The following is a 17,255-nucleotide window of genomic DNA, read 5'->3' as shown; positions in this document are numbered from 1 at the left end:
TCTACGATGTCAAGACAGAGCAGAGGAGTACACAACTGAACTCGAAGGTGGAAAAAAATTCTAGCAATGGAGTTGAGGATCAGGCGCATTGCAAAGCAAGTGAAGGAGTAATCATTACACCTCGTGACTCGAAAGACTTCTTCGAAGAAAAACAACCTGCACACTTCGAGCCCAACACTAGATAGCGGACTTATGCTAAACATGTGTATCCACAGCCACACATGCTATCAAACAGGGTGCTGCACTAGTCAAGACAGAAGGCAATTAAAACATGGTTAACTGTCTTGCAGGAAGAGATTGAATAAAATGAAAGACCTTCCTCAGAATACGTAAAATGGCAAATCAGGAGGCTGTGACATACCCAAAAAGGCTGCTTGTTGTACGTGTATTAGTCAAAGCAAAGGTCCTGCATCTACTAGTTGATGCAGCTCAAAATTAGACAGCCAAACCGTGACAAGCCTATGCTAGATTTACATCAACTGCCCTATCTGAAAAAAGCCAGAAACGCAATTGGGTTTGCCTTCAATGTCTTCAGTGCAGTTTGTTCAATTACTTTACAGAACTTCAAACATATGTACACATTCCCGTACAGGGTATCAGCCCAGTAATCTCGGGTCCTGGTTTCCCCTTGAACTTACAGCACAGTGGTTCTTGCGGAAGCGGATCAACTCCTGCTCATCCTCAAAGCTATTCCCCATAGCTGTCTGCGTCACTGACTTCATGGCATAGCCCAACATGTGCTGGCTGAGGGGCACGTGTTGGGATGCTGGAAAGGACAGCCATTTTGTTACCAGGTCTTCTGACAACTGAAAAAAAGGAAACACATCTGAATTAAGCTCTTACTATAATCCATTCTAAGAGCAACAAAGAATTTAATCAAATTAATGAACCATACTTTTCTATGAAACTATAATGTACTTGCAGTTGTTAGGCTTCTGAACATACCCGAGGTGCCACGTTTGAGATAAGTTAAGCATTTTGAATTGCGATCATTTTCATTCTTTGTATATTCTGTATTGTCTTTTCAGCCTTACAATGGGCATAAGAAAGTGGGGAATAACCTTCCTTTCCTTTCTACTTCTAAACTATTTCCTGCATTTGTACGAAAGCCTTTCACTTTCCTTAGTAGTTCGCTCATTGTATACTGGCACAGCTCTATGTGGAAACTGGATATAGATCACAAGGAAGGCAGGGATTACTGGGCTGCAAAGTGTCACCTGAGGTTTTACCTCAAAAACCCAGCACCTACTAATGTACCCAAATGTGAGCACCGAGTTCAGATCTGGAAGTTTTTCTCACATACCCCAACCCTCTAATTTGAATATTGGATTGATCCAGTGACTCTGTGTTAGAAATGGGATGCCTGGTTGGCTGAGGTGTGCACCAAGGCCAGGCAAGAACCACCACTCTATTCAGGGTAAGCTAGCCACACACTAAAAGATAACCTGTGCTCGCCCTCTGGTTGCATGGCACAGAGCATTCAGGCTGATCTAACGAGGGAAAGTGCAAAGTATTTGTGCAACACACATACACTAACACAATAAATACGCCAGAAAAATACTCCACACAGGTTTAGAAAAAGAGAGAATATTTATCTGAGTAAAATAAGACCAAAACGACAAAAATCAAATAAGTAGAAGTCGAGATTTGAATTTTTAAAGATTACATGCAAAAATAGTGCTTAGAAGTCCGAAATGCATGGCCGATCTCCAATGGAGCTGCTCTGACAGCTATAGGGAGACTGGCTCTGCCACACCGCTTTGGCCGTCATCTACCCAGCCGGTTTTCTGGCATTTTTCTCATCTTCTCCTCCGCTGCTGTCTCCTTCCTTTGGACTCCCAACTCTCCCCGATCTGTTTAGATCCCTCCTCTTTTCTCTTTAATTGTTTTCCTGTTGAGACCTAGCTGTTTGGCTGATGCCCGGTGGAGCTACCCGATAGCTAAAGAGGAGATGGGCTGTGGACTTCATCCTCGGCAGTCACCTACCCAGCCGGAATTTGGGCAGACTCTCCTTTGTCTCTCCATCCTATCTACTCCTACCCCCTTACCCCCCCCCCCCCTTACCCTTCTAATGCTCCATTTATATCGTCTTCTACTCTCTTGAAATGTTTTTCTAGTAACTGATGTAAAGTGTAAATGATGTAATTTTGTAATTCCTGTGGAACCTTATGTAAAGCGCTCTGATACCTCCGGGTCTAGCCAACGCTATATAAAACTCTCAAAATAAATAAATAAAGAAGTCAATAGCGGTCAAAAGGTTACTCGAGATCTTGAGGGACCAATGCAAATCCAAAGTTCAGGCAAACCGTGATGGAGGGCAGACCGGCTACAGGACCAAAGCAGGGCCCGCTGAGAAAGTACCTTAGATGGAGCACAGCGTTGACGGCACAATCTTTTCCAGGCAGTCAGGTAGCTGCATCTTTGTTGAGCTTAGCTGAGTGAAGGCAATGCGTCGTCGCCAGGCCATACAGGCTGTAAAATACTGTAGTTGCACAGCCTTGATATCGAATGGTGATGCATCGATTCCGATCGACACAGTGGTAATTCGTTTTGTAGAAAGCTGCAGAACCCTCTTCTGAGGCCCAGAACTTGGAGAGGGCAACTCAGGAAAGGGTGGGACTCACAGAAGGCAGAGTCCAGCAGCACCAGCAGAATTGCAGTAAGTCTTTTGTGTTCGGAGACTTCAGAAAACAGGAGGCAAGCCAGCAAACCCTTGGAGATCACTTAAAGGAAAGGCAGAGACCAGCTTCCTTCAGCAGAGTCTAGGAGCAGCAAGGCAACAAGCAGAAAAGCAGTCCTTCAGAAAAACAGTCCAGTTGAGTCCTATACGTAGCACAGCAGTCCTTCTCTCAGAGGTTCAGTTCAAGATCCAGACGTGTCTGATTTTAGGGAGTCAGAGACCTAGTACTTATACCCAGAAATGCCTTTGATGTAGGGGGTGACGTCAAACCCTCTCTTTGAAGTGCACAAAGATCCCTTTCAACCCAGTCCTGTTTGCATGTCTGCCTGAGGGGGGTAAATCAGTGTTTGTGTGTAGAAAAGACACTACCTTTTGAAGTGTGTCAGCTCTGGCCTTTCATCCATGCTTTGAAAGACCCATCAGAATGCAGATGAGCTTCACCTTCTTGTGCTTGTGGCCATCTAGAGGTAATGCACAAAGTGTAACTGTCACCCACCCCATACACGTTTTGGAGACAGGCTGTCAGGCACATAAAGCAGTAAGTGCAGAGAAATGTCCACTTCTAAAAGTGCAAAAACCACATGTGGTAGACAGAATGTTGAATAATGTCGAACATTCACCTCAATACAGAGATCTTGGCCTAATTCCATAGTTTTTTTGCTCCCCATGCCATTCCAGTCTAAATCCAGCCATTTACAAATCAGTCCAGACCCTGTTCCCCATGGAACAGTCCAGCCTGAACTCCCAGGCCAGGTTCTCCCTGGACTGGAAAACAAGCATCCTAAGACCAGGTTTGGGGTTTCATCCCTCATCAGCCAGGCTAGCTTGACTCCAGTGGCATGGACAGCATGAGACCCACGTCTGGACATCTCCGTCCCACTCAAGGTGACAAATGCAAAAAGAACATGGGATGGACAGAATGTTCAACAATGTTAAACATTCACCTCAGTATACAGATCTGGTCCTAAATCCAACTGTTTTTGCTCCTGTGGTGGCGAAGTGAGCTAAATAACGACAATGGATTTAACCCAGATCTAAAAGTGACTGGGGAGGGGGAGGGATTGTCTGAAAATGTTTCAGCGTTCCGTCCATCATCTGATTGTGACTGTATTGTTTGCCCTAAGTTGGCAGGGTATGGTCCCTTGCTCACTTTGCCACTTGATTCAAGCTAGCCTAGCTGATGAGGGGTGTTACCCTGAAACCAGTCCCAGGATGATTGTTTCTAGTCCACGGAAGACATGCCCTGGCAGTTCGGGCTTGACTGTTCCCCGTGTGTAGAATTACAATAGGGGTTCCAAGACAACAAGTCTTCATATTTACTTTGTCAAATGGACAAGTAGACCAAACTCTTATTTTAGCTAGTTTATAGTACCACAGTATGGTTTTTGGAAAGAGGAAGGTCTCTTGCTAAGGCAATATTGGCATCCATTTTTATAAGATGTTCACAGTAGTAAATATGGTTCAATAATGCAAATCATTTACTATTAGGGTGAGAAAGTAACAATAGTGCACCCGTAGGACCCAGACTTTGAATGAGTGAATACTTATGACTTTCAGAAATTTACAAACCACACTCCGAGCAAACGCTGGGGAAGTACATTTTTGCAAAGCAAATATATATGAGAACGAAAGGAGGGGAGGGGGAATATCTTCTACCTAAAGATAAAAGACCCAACCCCCAGTTTTTTGGGAGGAGGTACAGTCGCTTCCCACTCTGCAAGTGGTATTTTATCATGCGGTACATTTCAGACCAACTTTGAGACCCTTTGGGTAGATTTGCTTCTCAAAAATCTTCTTCTGCAACGTTTGCAATTGTAAGCCAAACTAACATGCAAAAAATAATTTTTAGAATTGAACCCATAACATTTTGACTGACAAAGCCTTGCAGAGTTCCTCTAGTTGTGAAATGTAAACAGGTCAACTAGTGCTTGGTGCTCTCAATAATTGCAAACAAGGGAACTGAAGTACAGTGGGATGTCTTTATTTGCCCACAAATTGTACAATGTAGTCAAATAGAGAAGGTCACACCGTGAGGAGACTTGTTGACCATAAAATGGGTACCTGGGCACTGAACTGCAAATATAATCTGGATTTACAGTACCAGTTTATGAAATTGAGAAATGCTTTGCAATTATTTTGAACAAGCCGTTCACAAGACACTTCCTCATAAACTAAAAGAGTAATAGTATGTTTAGAACAAGCATAGATCAGGAACTCTGATATTATCAACATCATTAAAGTGCTGAAAAAAAGTAGACCTCCCTGTGATCAGAACGCAGGCCTAAACAGAGCCCATTCAAAAGCAGCCTCTGCATACTCTGGGTCCTCAAAGATTCAACATAAATAAAACCTCTGTATTTTTGGAATCAGGTATAATAATAAAGGTTATATAAGGAAACCCTGGCTAGAATACAAATCCTGAGATAAATGCACGCTAGCATAATCAAAGCTACAATATTACGTTTTGGTATAATGAGAAAGAAACCATATGGTGTCTGTGAGAAGTTGGCCCGATATGCAACGTTCGCTATTCTAGCGACCGCTATGTATCGTTCCAACGACCCTTATGGTGTTTGGTTGTAAGTCAACCTATAGACCAGCTATCCTAGTAGCGTGGATACGAGCAGTCTAAGGCTAAAGACTCGAGAGGGCGCGTTAAGCCAGCTGTTTACCACACATGTACCCCTTGAACACCCAGTGAAAGGACACCACACAAGTGTTATGAAAATAAACAGTATATTTATTAAGAATCACAACAGCCCTGTACTCTTTATGAGGACAGGGTACTTAGCACAAACCAAATCTCTTTAGCAAATACTTTAAGTGCACAATTAAAACAAGTGTCCGAGGACACGGGAAGGTTAAGGCAAGTCGGAAGCGAGGGACTCGGGACCCTAGAGTAAGGAGGCTATGCAGGCACTGAAATGCCGAGTTACCTAGCCACAAGGGCTGCGGCTGCACAAGTCTTACAGGCGTCGGGGTCTTCGCTGACGAGCCAGGAGCCGGAAGAAAAGGAGTTGCTGGCCGGCGACCAGTGATGAATAGTTCGTAGAGATCCAAGCCTGGATCGGAGATTGATGAAACCTGAAAGCAGAGGGGACCAAGTTTGTACTACTAGCCAGTAGTCAGAGGGTACCAGGAAGGCACCAGTTGGCCGTCACCTCGACCAGGTGAGTGGGCGACGCTAGGCTCTGCAGTCTCACGGACCAGGAGGCGTTGTCGGCGACCACGGTGGAGGTGCGAGCTGTCCCACGACGGATGACGCTGTCGGCGTCTTGAGTGGACCAGGAGGGTCCGGGGTGCTTCTCGAAAAGATGGAAGCAAGGGCCAGTCTGGAGCAACCAGACCGGTAGTGATGATTCTCGGATGTCGTCACAGAAGGACACAAGCCAGCGACTAGTGACCAGACAACGTGCTGAGCAGCGAGCAGAAGGGCCCCACGCAGATCGTGGAGATGCTGGGGGACTGCACTTCGGAGCTGGAGCGGCTCAGGGTCGGGGCTTCTCGGACCCCAGAGCACTCACCAGAGAGTTACCTCGATGGTCGTGCTGGTTTTTAAGAGCGTGCAGGTTCTGATGATGGCCGGTCCCTCGAGGTCTCGTCGCACCCACAGATCACAGCTGAGCTGATGACGGGGGTAGAGGTCAGAGGTGCCAGGGAAGCCGGTTCTCGTCGAGCTGGGCCGTCGGATTCCTTGAGGAAGGACTTACAGCAAAACGCAGAGTTCTTAGATGGTGCCCGCTGATGCAGGGTGACTACTCCTTAGCCACAAGGGAGAAATCTTGAGAAGAGTCTTGAAGTCCTTTCGTAGAAAGTATTCTTGATTCAAAGATGATCTAATTTGGAAGGGTCCCCGCTCCGGCCTTTATCCTAAAGAAAGGGGTGGGTACATGACTAGGTCCTGCCCTAAGGGTGGGACCAGGAAGGGGGGTAGTTACACCCCTCTCCCCTGCCGGACTTTCCCCAGGCCAGGGCTGTCGCCCCTGGAACTGGTTCTAACCGGCAGATGCGTAGTGAGCACCGGGGTGCCACTCCGCAGTCACCTTCTCGCAAAAGCCCTACCTACCCAGAATACACAAACCCTGTCTGGGACGGTGCGAACACCGCCCTCTACAGGAAACCCTTTGTCCAAGCGCTCCTCGCTGGAAGGACTCCCAGCAGCAGGAGGTCAGACTCGTGTCTGTGGTGGCAGCATCCATTTTGTGGAGCTGAGGCTTTCGTTAACTTTAACCGGGGTTCACAGTTACGTACATGTCGTGTCCCTCTAGAAGGGCGGAATGCTAACCTCGTCGCCAGAGTTGGTGAGAGGGCAGCATCCCGATTCGTATGACACCTTACTCGACATGTCTTGATAACGCGACACCGAAGTTACCGATGTGGTACGCGTTATCATGGAACAGCCATTGGGTCTTGATTCCGCAAGCTGCAACCGGGCTCGGCTCGGGCCAGAACACAGTTCACGCGAGCCCATGCACTCTGCCTTCAGGATTGTCAAGGCCTGCCATAGGAGTGACTGATAGGGACTCGGGTGTCCATTGGATGGTTAGATATAGAGCTACTATATCTAAAGCAAAGGGTGATTACACGACTTCGCCCCAGCTGTCATGCAGCCAGTTGTGTCAAATTTAGGAGGCCAGCCAGGGGTGGCATAATACATGCTGCAGCCCCTGACGGCCCTGGGTACACCTATGCCCTGAGTTACAGGGTCTGATAAGGTGGCCCAGTACCAATTGGAAATGCACCTAAGGTACATGGAATCCATTTTAAAGAGAGAGCAGTAGGCCTGGGGTCCTGATTGGCAGGATCCCAGGTCGACTATGTCAAAAACCAGCTAAAACACAGGGCAAAAAGTTGGGGGCAACCATAGTCAGGATGTACCTTCCTACAGTGTCCCCTCAATGCATAGCATAAAATGGGACAACTGATTTCCTTTACAGGAGGAGTAGTAGATTTCGAATACATCTTGCCCCTTGAACAAATAGATATTGTGTACAATTCTACATCACTGAATGCTCTTACGTATCCGCTCTGCCCTCTAAACAAACAAGGGGACTGCGGACAGCATGTCCTTACAGAAGGGGATATATGTGGACAAGTGTCAAAGCAAAAGAAGGTTCTAATTCCGCCTAAGAAATCCTGGCAAATTTCCCAGCATGCAAATAGGGGTCTTGTTGAAGTGTTTCACCAACACATTGGTTTGCACAAGGTACAAGTCTTACCACTCATTTGGAATGTCAAGCATGGCCTTCGGATACTTTCATCCCCAGTCTTCTTGATGCTCACGGGCTCACCTACAGGTACCCGACTGGTTACTATCAACAGGAAGTTACTGGGCATATGTGGGATTACCATCTCATGCTGGCACCGGGTACTGCATCCTATTCTCCTAAACCACACAGTGTTTGGTAACCACTCCAGTGGAAACCTGTTCCAGTGACACTTTCCATAGATCCGCCAGAGTAGGGCACTGAAAAGTGTGCCTTGTTCCTTGATACTCTTCTTGGGCCAGTCGCCCAGTTGCCATCAACTTCTAAAAATGTGGTGGTAACCTAGATTCTAACACCTGGTCTGTCGTTCACTACTACCAGAGAGAATCTCATCAGGCTTGAGATACCTTCTCTCAACCGTACTCCAACAGGCACAAGTATCCCTCAGGGTGGGAACCTTTCTACCACTGCTACCCATCCCACTTTCACATCCCATGGTATTTGCATATCCAAAGGGATAAGGACACAATTCATGGATTACAAGGGCAAGGCAAAGAACATGGGCAGCAGCAGGAGGTATGATGGATGAGGGGGGTATTCTAGTGCAGCACCCACAGCAAAAGGTGACTGATGTGCTTTATGGTGTGATCAGGGGACAGCATATGCAGCCTGTGGACACAAGGGCTCAAAATGAAGCCCATGGGTGGGAGAGTAGTCTAGTACAGAAATTGTAGCCCCTGACAGGCGTATAGTCTGCTATGGAGAGATCGATAAGGGTGAAAGCTGAGGCCCAGGCCAGAGACACTGGGAACGTTTTAGTTTCAGATTAATGTTGAAAAATAATAAGCAGAGTTAGACCCCTGAACCAAATTAGGATTGAGGTGTAATGATGTGGAGTGTTAGAACAACACAAACGTAAGCAGGTTCAAATCATCAACGCTTTACAGACTATTTGGCTGAAGACCAATAAATGCAGTGGCACGGTCTTTGATACGAAATATAAGTACCTATGAAAAAATATTTGCATAAGAATGTATTTATTTGTTTTACTTCAATCTCCTAATGTCTTTTTAATTATTGGTTTCTGTTTCCTTAGCTTTCGAATCTACTGAATACAGCAAAAAGATCCAGTTTTAACTGACTTGTACCAGATGAACGCGCAATACAAGTACACAAATCGGCCAAAAGCAGTTCTGTGATTACATTTCCAAAATGAGAAAGATGATTCAAAAGCTGAGAAATAAAGCAGAAAAGAACACTGTGTATCCGAAAGGGGTGAGAGTTACACTACTGTGGATTTACCTTCAAGATAATGCCAAAGTTGCTTTGTAAAGACTTGCTGACGCCACTTTCATACAGCTTCTTCCGCACATGACTTTCACCAGCCTCCCCAATGGCTCCGGACTGGTAGCCCAACAAGGACTTTAGCATCATTTCAAAAGGGTCCGCTGAAAGGAAGGCGACAAACGCGTCATTCTAGGTTGTACAATCTCTCAATATCTTTCGCTAACCTGACCAACTGGGCAACTTTAGACAAGAAAAGCAGAGATGCCAGATGCATACAACAGGATTGACGGTATAATTAATAGACGGACAACGTCACAAACAGCCATATCAGGGTTGTTGGGGCAGGAGGTGGCAGTACACACGATGAGGTAAGGAACAATTGAGCAAAAGTTAGAAGTGCCTGTTTTGAAACATTCAAATAGTAAGTAATACAATTATACATCTGGAGACTGTTAATGATGCAATGAAAACTTAGATGGGGTTCTTTTTACATCAAACTATAAGAAGCAAGTGAGGTCGAGCGAGGGCAGGGTAATGAAGGAGTGTAAACTGCACGTGGCAGCTCTGTATGCAAAATAGGAAATCAACAGAAAATCAAGACAAAGGGCCAGGTTAAGACATGGTGTCTTGATCTATGGATGGGCAAATAGATCGATGTATTCAAGGGTGCTAGAGGTCACAATCACTGTGGGAAATGAAAAAAAACAGCTATAATATGACATTAAGGAGAGTATCTCAGATATAAGACCTGGGTGAGTGGTGGAGGCCCCCACGACTGAAGAGGTAATATTACTCACTGAAAGGGCTGTGAATGCACTGAACTGACTCCATCCGTCCTGCAAGAAACATTGGTGACTCGAGGTTCCCAATATCGTAATAGAAGGTGTAAGGCTTCACTGCATGTTAATGCTTAATATGTTGTCCAGGTGCCATTTTCCTCTTGTGATAAGGTTGATGTCGTGCCCAATAGCAATAAGACTTTAGAGCTTAAACACTTATGTAATGTGAAGCAAATGAAAAATAACGTTTTCGGATGTAAAAATAACGACTTGTAATGCAATGCCTATGGAAACTGTAACATGTGCTGTAAAACTAAAAGCTAAAAGGCAATATACAAATAGATCTATTATGTAATGTTTTAATGACAGACAGACCTCTACTAAGAGTGTACTATTACTTTTCTATGCAAAATTCATGTTTCAAAACTCTGAATGCTATTGAAATATTGCAAAGTTTACATTGCTAGAATTATTTTTTATAAAAATCTCTGCAATAACTTTGTAGATAATTTGCTCATGTTTCGATGTGGAAATAAAACATTGTGTTTGGCTTTAAAACCTCTACAGCCTTTGCATAGGCAGCATATGTAAACGCTGCATGCAAAAAGTAAACATTTCCCAACCAAACACATCAGACCGACCTTCCAACACCTTTGTGTGCACAAAACAACACTAAGCCATTTGTAAAATTGAGGTTTCCCAACAGAACAACACATTCCTCACCCCTTCTAGAGCCCCCCCTAAAACAAGAGAACACATTCAACATACCAATATAGCTATCTAGGTAGCAAACCGCTGCTGTCACTGCAGGGCACCTTATTCCTCACTGAAGTGTCCCTTACAGAACTAACAGCATGTTATTTAGACCATCCTAAAATGTTATATAAACGTTATATCACCAAATTCAGATACACTAGCAAATTGATGTTCTCCACATCGGTACGACACGCTCCTGACAAACAAAGAGAACATTTTAAGACAGTGCACACGGACATAACAAAGTAGCAAAGTCACCTTGTTGGCAAAGTAATGCGCTCCCAACTACGCATGGGTTTCACACGCTCTTTACACCATATTGATCTATCTTAATGGAGGAGCTCCCAACACAACCGACCTGGAAATGGACAACCTCTCCATAGTTAAATGAGGTAGATGGCAAGTCCTACAGCATGCTCACAGCGATACAAAAACATACCTCACACACTACGTTAGTGCTTTACGCTAGTCAGAATCATGACTAACTGCATCACTGAATAGCTACATCATCACATACATCTTAGAAAAGCACTCCTTGCTGCAATCATTAGGGTCAATGAAAAAAACACAGAACTGGTTGCAGAGAGACGCCTAGGGGGTAATACAAATGGCACAAACGTGCAATACCAATGTTGAAAAAATAATATAACACATTTCCAGTTATGTCTGAAATACCTAGAGAGTGAACGAAGCTACAAAGTAATGTACAAAAAGAATGGGTGGTAATAACAATGGGGCTACTAGGTGCATTTGGGGTGTTAAGAAGTGGATAATGGAGGTTACGTTATAATATAGCTCGATGCAGCACCATGGGAAAGAGGCCCAAAAGAGTGGAAATCCAGTGAAAAACTTGGACTGTGGATTTAGTGGCAAAAGTAGGAACGGACAGCAACAGATTAACTGAGCCTGGAAGTCACTATCTGCAGTCCCGATTTGTCTTAAAACTGGTTGTATTTTTTGCACACATGCAAAGACTGGGATAAACCTGGTTCCCAAGACAGGCAATACTAGAATACAATGCACAACTACGAGTCCACTTCATAGTGTCCAGCCATGCTAATATTAAGGCCTTGCACTACTCTCCTCACACAAGTACGATGGGAGTACTAGTAAAAAAAGAAACCGACTAGGCTCTCCATTGGAGGAGACTTCATTGTGACATTTTTTATCTGGCGCATCGAGTGAAGATAAAGTTAGAAGAAAAGATGCTCTGAACTAGCTTGTGTTTAAAGTGCAGATGCCCGAAAGGATTGCCAAAGATGCCAGTGACTGCGTGGCTAGTGTATGGGCGGCATCTTGAAATTAGAATTTTTTTTACAACAATGCTGGTCATTCAGTCAATTAATCAGAAACTTATAGACCGCAATAATCACACGAGGGCTATCCAGGCACTTGTGTGAGGTGGAGCTGATGGAGCAAGGATTTGCCCGTAAAACGCCTTGCCCGTATGCAAAACCCTTGTCTAAACTGCATAATAATATTAACCTCGTTATTCGTCATTTATAAAGCGTTTTCCCAACACGCGGGTGTCCCCAGGATGCTTGCTTGTTTGTCTTTTCGTACTAAAACGAAGCTTGCACTGAAAATGGCTGCTTTGCCGAAATTCAGTCTGCGCATGCGTCGGTCATACCCATGTGATGTGACGCACTCGCATTCTGGAGGGATTCTGTGCTCATGCGCATTGATGCTAAACATGGCCGCTTGTCTCTCACCACGCTCTCTGCTCGCTGCAGCTGCTTTAGCCTATCTGTCTTTTCGCACTAATCCTTAATGCTATAGTCATTATAAAGTAAGGGTTGGTTAAGTTTTATCTTGGTATACAGTGCGATCGTTTTTATGTATGATTTTAATTTGTTTTCGCTTACTTTTCATGTACCGCGTCTTTGTGGGCTGGGGCAATCATGAGCGGAGCCATACTTGAAGCTCTGCTGGGCACCGTCACATGACCGGAGAAAGTTCCAACCGCGCAGAAGCTAAATCTAGCCAGCTGGCTCCTGAAGCACAATGCGCCTGGGAACATCGCTGGGAATACGGAGTCTTACCTTGGAAAAAGCAATACTGTTGCTACCTATTGTGAACTGTCCTGTACTACTGTATTCCATGCATGGGAACGTGAACTCGGGGGGCGGGTGTGCAAATTTGAATATTAAACATGAGAAAACTGAATTCTAGGAGGTGGTAATGACCGCACCACCTCTCCTGACCAATCACAATGTGGGAATCTGTCACTTGCAACATTAGTGGGTGGTCTAGGGGTACCCAAAACCGTATAATTGCCCTAGTTTAGCTTAGGAAAATTGTCCGACTTGTCCGAGTAGCAGACCTGTCACTGACCCTACGATCTCAATAGGTGCTCATTCTGAAAGTACTGCGGAGCACTTTGTCCATACTTTCCACAATCTCCTAAGGGGTGGAAAATCCTAAGTGCTGGCGAAGCACTTTGCTGGGGAATTCAGAAAAATCCAATCGGGGTTTCTGGCGGATTACTTGCAGGAGGGGGTAACGCAGGCGTTGCTGTCCGAAGCTGTGGGTGTTGGTCGTACCCTGGGAGGCCCAGTCTTTGACCTGAACCTGAGGGGTATCCTGTCCTTACTGTCCGTGAGCTGTACCTGCTCGCATTCTGGCATTCCCTTTCTGAGGGTCCCTGTCCCCGTCTTCCCAACTGACCCGTGGCCAGGGTTGGTCTTCAATCTGAACTAGGTAAATATAGATTGTGGGTTTACGTCTCTCTCTCTCTCTCTTTTATCTGATCGGGTAAAAGCATTCTTACCTGTGTTATTGTTTTATTGCCAATGCGATTATATGTGTCTGAATTTTAGTTGGTTCCTTCTCTCCCCCCATCCTTTAGAAACTCATTGATTTTATAAAACCATAGCATGTTCCCGTTTTTTCCCCTTTCCTTTAGTGGTTTGCAGTGAACTTAGCAAGAATAGCTTAAATACTTAGGTTAAGTACATGTTCTAGGTCTCATCCCCAATCCTACGTTCTAGTATAAAATTGCAGTGACTAGTTTTTGTTCTAAAACTTCTACCTTTAGTTTCCCATATATCCTAATGGTCTTATTTTTGATGCAAAGTTACCTATTGGTGTTGATTTTAATGTTTGATATATTACTCTGTGTATCGCTTATTATCTTGGCATCTTCTCTTTGAATTCTTATATAAAGTTTCTTTGACTTCATCAGGTGTCTGTGGTCATTTTACAGAATTGTGGAAAGTATATTACTGATTTTAAAGTGTATTGGATGTTAGGCCTGTCTACTATTTTCCCTAATAGCTCCAGGTCCGTCGTAAGAATTGTGCCCGTGGTAAGTCGGGTACATGGTAAGCAGAGGTAAATCCAAACTTGATTACTCTTAGCAGCGTGCAGGAGGAGAAATCCTCACCCCGGATCACCCAAACAAATTAGTGGAGTAATAAAAGGTTTCTTTTCACGCCAAGGGCCCAGTGCGTGTGAAGGAATTGGTAACTCGGGTGACCTGGGGAAAACTGCGCGCTCTAGCAGAGCTACTCGAACAGCCAGGTCTCGAGTCTACTCCTGAAGTCAGTGAGGAAAAAATATGTAGGGAAAAGGTGCGATCCCAGAAACAAGAATATGGACTACTGTACTCGAAAAGCCTGAAGTCCTGCAGTGAAAAGGCACCGCTATCCAGTGAGATGCAAATCACTATGCTATGAAACAGAGGAACAAGAGGCTGCTTTTAGTGAATGAGAAACATCCAACGCACTGGTTCTGGCGGGAAAACAATACAATTGCTCGACCTCCTGAAAGAGAGACCAGGGAATTTATTGGGCTAACAGCAACACTTACAGGTCCGGTTAGGGTTGATGTGCTGCCGAAAAAGATCGAGGGACCCCAGGCTGACCACCAGGCGCCTTCCAAACCAAAACGATGCCACAGGCCCAAACTTCTCATGCAGGTTCACGAGGAACTCGTGCAGGCTGCCGCAGCTCACTATGTCCTGCAGGTTTCCATCTCTGTGGTAATAAGGAACAAAACATTGGAAAACAGCGTTTTAAGACTCATGCTAAAGACTAAGAGGACTACTGATGGGACACGTTCTGGGTGGACTTACTTCTCATCTGTGGGCGGCAGGCCGGGAATACCTGAAGACTGCCTGGAGGCCTGTGGAAGAGAGAGGAAAGAAAACAAATATTAGATAAAAGTCGAGAAATGCCCGTTTCACAGTGGAACATTTAGTGGAGTCTTAAGACCGTGAGTTGTTCTCACTCTCCTCCACCCTTGTGAGCATCCGACCTGCACAAAGATTTCCTCAAACACAGGAAGTACTTTTTTTTTATGAAAGGTGCATAAAAACTATAGAAGAGAGAAAACTTCTGGCTTTCGGCTTGATACTTTTCGGGCCTTTTTGTGGAAAAGATATTCTTGGAAAGTAATATATTCTATTACAGTAGTATCAGCATATTCGGAAGAACATATTTATTTTCAATATTTCATATTGCATCAATATGGCAGTTCCTGGTGCCTGCTGAGGAGTACACAGGGAGGCGGGTTTAGGTGGTGGCTATTTCCTTACATGAGTGGGAAGAGTATTATGTTAAAGACAAGCTGGCTGTGATCATTTTACTGACAGTTGTACCAATTTTTGAGGATAGATGTCATTAGCAGTAGGGAATGCAGTTGATTATTGGGAGATAAATTGGTACAAGCGACCACATAAAGGAAGATTCCTGTAGCAGTGAGTGTATTGTTCTTCTTATTAATAGCATGATAAATAAAACGTACAAACATCACTGGATTATTATTATCAAATGAGATTGTGCTTACCCATTGGTTTCTGGACTGCTCAATAGTCAGTTTAATTTTTGTTTGTTTCCTCAAGTTGAATCATCATTCTGGGCATTTCTTGCCACTTCACAGCTCTTTCAATGGCATTCTAGCCCCAAATGGAGATGTACAATAAATCTGGGTTTATGTAAACGTCAAATGCAAGATGGAAACTTAGGGGAGTAAATGTCATTTAAGGGTCTAGCTGGATGCAGAGCCCAGCACATTGCATGTTCTTTTCAAAGACTGCTCAGCTGGAATTACCGGCCTGCAGCTGCTTTAGGAGCGCATAAAAAACAAGGAGTTGAAGGCCAGAATGCACAGACCATCAGGCAGCGTCAAACGAACCCTGCACCAGACACCTACCAAGGCTCCATTAGAGGAGACTTTTAGGTACCGCTCTGAGGGACCTCAAAGACAACCCCTTGCCAAGCCATATCCAGAAGCCCATGAACGTCCACATCTCAGTTTTGCTTCGTCAACACCTTGAGCTCCATAGTCAAGCAAAACTATGGACAGGACTGCAAGGAAATCAATGACGACTGGCTCAACATGAGCTCTAGATATTGAAGGAAACCATTTGTAATCCGGTATTATAATGAAAATATGCTAAACAGAACACAGAATGGTGAAAAGTAGAAATTAAGAATTGATAGCTTGAATAATTATGAAAATATCCTTAAACATTGGAATCTTTTTGTATTATCAAAGATGTCAGCATTTTAGGATTAGGGTAGACAAAGTTGTGTGAATTGTTACAGCTGTATTTATATGTAAGGATAGATTTGAGGTTTAGGATAAAAAGAAGTTCATGGTAGAATGTATCATTGTGTTAAAGGCTATGGTAGGTTAGAGAACCGGTTAGATTTGAGGTTAGGTTTGTGTGTAGGACTCTGTTAGACCTGGCATCTTTTGGCATGGTTTGCCCAGTCTTTTTGCTTCTGACCACCAGTTTTTGATCGTTTGCTGAATTTCGTTTTTGCTGGCTTTAGGGCTCTGGGCAGTTAACCACTGCTGACCAGTGCTAACGTGCATGCGTTCTATGTATAAAATGTAAGGCTATTTAAATTCTCCATTGTTGGTATATTTGATTTCCTAGTAAGTCCCTAGTACTAGTTAATGTGTATTTTTCATACCCGGACTACAATTGTGGCTCCTGGTTGGACAGGGTGCATACTATGCCAAATAGACTCCAGTTAGTGTGAGGTTTGAATCAGTTTACATTTAGAGTAAGAATATGAGTTTGCACAAAACGTTCAAAAACTATGGTGGAGAATATTTTTGGAAAAGGAAATATTAAATGTGTCTGGTGCTAAACTGCACACACCTTTTAAAGTTTAGTCTTGTAGCAAAAAACAAATATTTCAATTTTTATTTTAGTCACTGACACTTATCTATTTCACTTGCATCAATATAAACCAACAGTATGAATGTCTAATGTCTCTCACTATTTGATTAGATAAAGAAGATCTTGTTATGGCTTTACATAAATATGGAAAATAAGTGATAAAACAAAACCCAGAAAATGTGGGGTGCCTTCCAGAAAACTGGTACGGAATAAAAGATGCAGTAAGCATTTATTATGCAAATACTTAAAATAATTGTTCAGGTGTTTATACTTGCCATTCAATGAGGGATTTGTAATGTTGGGCATCAGTATATTTGTTTCTGCTGTCTTAGTATAGGGTAATCCACGTCCATGGACTAAATCCCTGGAGGAAAATAAATGTTTAGGTTGCAGGCTTGCCAAGGAAATAC

General features: G+C 44.0%; 1 protein-coding gene across 1 annotated transcript in view; it reads right to left on the bottom strand.

Moving 5' to 3' along the window:
• The window catches only part of CYP20A1 (cytochrome P450 family 20 subfamily A member 1), a 275,234-nt gene that overhangs the window by 236,630 nt on the left and 21,349 nt on the right, over positions 1–17,255 (bottom strand). Inside the window, exons 2-5 of the mRNA XM_086955289.1 lie at positions 14,785–14,834; positions 14,520–14,686; positions 9,190–9,335; positions 639–806 (exon numbers count right to left, since the gene is read on the bottom strand). Coding sequence (XP_086811415.1) covers positions 639–806; positions 9,190–9,335; positions 14,520–14,686; positions 14,785–14,834 — 531 coding nt within the window. The remainder of the gene's footprint in view (positions 1–638; positions 807–9,189; positions 9,336–14,519; positions 14,687–14,784; positions 14,835–17,255) is intronic.

This window comes from Lissotriton vulgaris, chromosome 2_1, assembly GCF_964263255.1.
Source record: "Lissotriton vulgaris chromosome 2_1, aLisVul1.2, whole genome shotgun sequence".
NCBI lineage: Eukaryota > Metazoa > Chordata > Amphibia > Caudata > Salamandridae > Lissotriton > Lissotriton vulgaris.
The sequence above is the reverse complement of the archived record's forward strand: the minus strand, read 5'-3'. Positions and strand labels throughout refer to the sequence as shown.